This window comes from Bison bison, unplaced genomic scaffold, assembly GCF_000754665.1.
Source record: "Bison bison bison isolate TAMUID 2011002044 unplaced genomic scaffold, Bison_UMD1.0 scf7180017864375, whole genome shotgun sequence".
NCBI classification, from domain to species: domain Eukaryota; kingdom Metazoa; phylum Chordata; class Mammalia; order Artiodactyla; family Bovidae; genus Bison; species Bison bison.
Genome location: NW_011494947.1, coordinates 4,730,113 through 4,734,327, shown reverse-complemented (window position 1 = coordinate 4,734,327; position 4,215 = coordinate 4,730,113). Strand labels below are relative to the sequence as shown.

Below are 4,215 nucleotides of genomic sequence, written 5' to 3'. Positions count from 1 at the left end.
CAAGGTCTCTGGACTTCCCTGGTGGTCCAGTGGTGAAGAATCTGCCTGCCACTACAGGGGACACAGGTTTGATCCCTGGTCCAGGAAGATTCCACACGCCATGGGGCACTAAGCCTCTGCACCGCAACTGCTGAAGCCCCCAAGCTCTAAGTCCTGACAGCCACAACTACTAAAGTCCATGCACTTAGAGCCTGCGTTCCGCAACAGAAGCTGCCGCATGAGAAGTGGTGCACCGCAATGAAGAGCAGCCCCAGCGCAGCGCAACTAAAGAAAGCCTGTGCGTAGCAATGAAGACTCAGCACACCAGAAAATAATCACTTCAGTTCAGTCGCTCAGTCGTGTCTCTTTACAACCCCATGAACTGTAGCACACCAGGCTTCCCTGTCCATGACCAACTCCCAGAGCTTGCTCAAACTCATGTCCATCAAGTCGGTGAGGCCACACAACCATCTCATCCTCTGTGGTTCCCCTTCTCCTCCTGCCTTCAATCTTTCCCAGCATCAGGGTCTTTTCAAATGAGTCAGTTCTTTGCATCAGGTGGCCAAAGTATTGGGACTTTCAGCTTCAGCATCAGTCCTTCCAATGAACATTCAGGACTGATTTCCTTTAGGATGGACTGGTTGGATCTCCTTGCAGTCCAAGGGACTCTCAAGAGTCTTCTTTAATGCTACAGTTCGAAAGCATCAATTCTTCAGGGCTCAGCTTTATTTATAGTCCAACTCTCACATCCATACACGACTACTGGAAAAACCATAGGTTTGACTAGATGGACCTTTGTTGGCAAAGTAATGTCTCTGCTTTTTAATATGCTGTCTGGGTTGGTCATAGTTTTTCTTTCAAGGAGAAAGTGTCTTTTAATTTCATGGCTGCAGTCACTATCTGCAGTGATTTTGGAGCCCAAGAATAAAAAGTCTGTCACTGTCTCCATTCCTTTAAGTAATAATTTTTTACCTGGCTGCACCAGTCTTAGTTACAGCACAGGGAAACTTCTAGCTACAGTGTGCCAACTTTTAGTTGTGGAATGTGGGATCTAGTTCCCTGACTAGGGATAGAACCTGGGGTCCCTGCATTGGGAATGTGGAATCTTAGTCACTGGATCACCAGGGAAGTCCCCAGATACACTTCTTATATACAGTTCAGTCAAAACTTAAATTCTTATTTGGACCATGGAAGAGGAGCTGCTTGGTTAGTTACCCTGGGGCACGTGGTATCTTAGTTCACAGAGCATGGATCAAATCCACATCCCAGCTCCTCTTCCATGGTCCAGGGTCCCATGGAAGAGGCCCTGGCGGGGTCAGCTACAGTCCATGCCCCAGGGAGCCACTCTGCGCCCTGCGCCCTCACCGCTTCCCTGGGCTGGCAGCGAGGAAAGTTTTGAACAGCCCTGGTCCCCAGCGCTCCCATGGAGAAATTCTTGGGTAATGTTTATTAACCACAGCATAACACGTGCCCCAGTCAGCCACTGCTGTGGTGATAACAGGGGTAGTGGAGGGGAAGAAGGGGCCTCCCCTGACCTCAGGGGGAGTTTTCTGGTTACAGGACAGCAGGGCTCTGAGAAGCACTGGGCCAGCCCAGGTGAGTATCTAACCACCTGTTATGAGTCAAGTCATGTCCCCCAAAAATTTACATGTCAAAGTCCTAATCCCTGGGACCACAGAATACGACTTGTTTTCATTCGGTTAAGAATGATTTCCTTCCAGGACTTCCCTGGCAGTCCAGTGGTTAAGACTCTGTACTTCCAACAGAGGGGGTCCAAGTTTGATCCCTCTCTTGTTACGAAGCACAAGCTCAAGGAATCAGTCACTGTGGGGCTTAGCTACCCAGGGGCATGTGGTATCTTAGTTCACAGAGCAGGGATCAAATCCACGTCCCACGCACTGGTAGGCGGATTCTTAACCACCAGACCACCAAGGAAGTCCCAGGGCAGGAGTATTTTAAATGCTGATACATACCATCGAATTACTCCTGAAAGGTTACACAGTTGTGTATTCCTAGCAAGCATATTCCCAGATGGCTCTGGTGGTAAGAATCTGCCTGCCAACACAGGAGACGCTAGTTTGATCCCTGGCTTGGGAAGATCCCCTGGAGAAGGAAATGGCAACCCACTCATTTTCTTGCCTGGAGGAGCCTTCACAGGCTACAGTCCATAGGGTCACAAAAGTCAGATATGACTGAAGCAACTTGGCACCAAGTGTATAAATCACCCATCTTCTCACATCCTCCCCGATAATGGATGTTATCTTTTTCTTAGTTTATTTGAAAGGCAAGGAAAAGTCATCTCATTTTCATCTGAATGTCTTTCATCATTAGAGTCTGAACATCATTTCAGGTTTACTAGCCATCTGGATTGCTTTTTCAATATAAACACACAATTCACGTCATTTGATCAACTTTCTTGTCATGCTTTTCTTATTGTTTTGTAAGAACTCTTTATATATTATAAATATTATTGCTTAAACTTATAACAACTATTTTTTATCTGTCATTCATTTAGCGTCTTTTCCTCTGAACAGAGTTTTTAACTGGGCTAAGTCTGTTGATCTTTTTTTTTCCTTTGGCAACACTACACGGCTTGCAGGATCTTAGTTCCCTGACTAGGGAACTTCCTGTTAATGGTTTCTCTTACAGCTTCAGGCTTTCTGTCATGTGCAAAAAAGCCCCTCCTGCTCTCATGTTCTGCAGTTAGCAGTTCCAGCCATGAACAATTCTTATTTTTAGACACCCACTGTTCCACCAGCTCTTATTTTTAGACATCCACTGTCCTACAGCTGCTGGCCTGTCAATGCCCCACGTGGCTCTCTGGCCCCAAGGCAGAGCATGGCCTCTTGGAGTCCCAGGGCTGGCCTGGACCAGGGGGCTCCTGGGTGCCCAGCCAAGGCCTCAAGCTCTTCTCCAGCTCTGCTGCCACCCGGGGTGCTGCAGCCTGGATGGCATCCTGGATGTTCGGTAGGTCCCACTGGGTCCTCAGGAGGGCATCATCCAGGGTGAAAAAGCCGTCCCGTGTCCGCCGCACCTGGGCACAGACAGCGGTGCTCTTCAGCTCCAGGCCGATTTCGTGCACCAGCCTTCGCAGCTGCTTCTGTGTCTCATGCATGCACTGCACCTCTGCCAGGGACACACAGCAAGGTGGCGGTCAGGAGCACAGCCTCTGATGACACCGATCTAGGTCCACACCCCGGGAGCCCTCCTGGCTGTGTGATAACCTTAGCCAGACCCCTTCCTCCTCCAAGTGTAGCTCAGGGCAGACCCTGAAAGTCTGTTAAGACAGGCAGAGTCTCAGGCCCCATCCAGACCTGTTCAATCAGAATCTGCCTTTTCAGAGGAACCCCCAGGTTGGGACTTTCCCTGTGGTCCAGTAGTTAGGACACCATGCTTCCACTGCAAGGAGCACGGGTTCAATCCCTGGTCAGTGAACTAAGATCTGGTAAGCCACATGGTGAAGCCAAAAAAAAAAAAAAGGTGGTTGTTAGGAATCATTTCTATAACATATCAAGCATCAGGAGAGTCTTGGTCAGCACTCAAGAAAGGAGCCCTTGTTAACACAAGAAAGAAAGAAGTGGTGATGGAGCAGGTGCTGAGCTGGGTGGGATCAGGGCGGAGGGGAAAGTGGTGTCTGATGCCCCACAGTGACCTGAGACACTGGGCGGCTCTGGAGAGGAGCCACTACATATAACCTCTGCTTGTTAAGGTCTGGCTTCAAAGGGGGACTTGGCAGGAGACATCTATCTGCTCTGTGAGCCGTGCGATTAGCCAAGTCCAGCTTCAGGCTGGGAAGGAAGCGGGCCCCTGCTGCCTTGACCAGCTGAGATCAGCGCTCACACACGCTGGCCTCCGCAAGGGTCTCCCACAGTGACTACATGAACTCGGGAGCCCCGTGGTGCTGCCCCAACTTCCTGGAGCAACTTACCTAAGAGGAATTCCGGAGGCGCAAACTGGAGGCATCGGATGCCGGTGATCAGCATCGGGGACTTGTTCATGGGCCGGATCACGCCACTAATGGCCATCTCATAGGCCTCCTGGGTCTGCAGGTCAAGGTTGGAGTACCTGGGGATCAGGAGGGGCCAGATCAGGCAGCTGACCGCCTACACCAGCCCTGCCCCACTCATGCCTTTCCTGAAGCTCTTCATTCGCTTCCCACCTTCTCAGTTCCTCTAGCCACCTTCACAGCAGCCTCTTCCGGTGCCCTCCAATCCTGACCCGCAGGCTCTACCCCCG

At 50.5% G+C, this 4,215-nt stretch overlaps 1 protein-coding gene across 1 annotated transcript in view; it reads right to left on the bottom strand.

Moving 5' to 3' along the window:
• Window positions 1-2,282: 2,282 nt before the first annotated feature.
• TRUB2 (TruB pseudouridine (psi) synthase family member 2) overlaps window positions 2,283-4,215 on the bottom strand; it is a 12,114-nt gene continuing 10,181 nt past the window's right edge. Inside the window, exons 7-8 of the mRNA XM_010856855.1 lie at window positions 3,908-4,044; window positions 2,283-3,105 (exon numbers count right to left, since the gene is read on the bottom strand). Coding sequence (XP_010855157.1) covers window positions 2,780-3,105; window positions 3,908-4,044 — 463 coding nt within the window. The 3' untranslated portion in view covers window positions 2,283-2,779. The remainder of the gene's footprint in view (window positions 3,106-3,907; window positions 4,045-4,215) is intronic.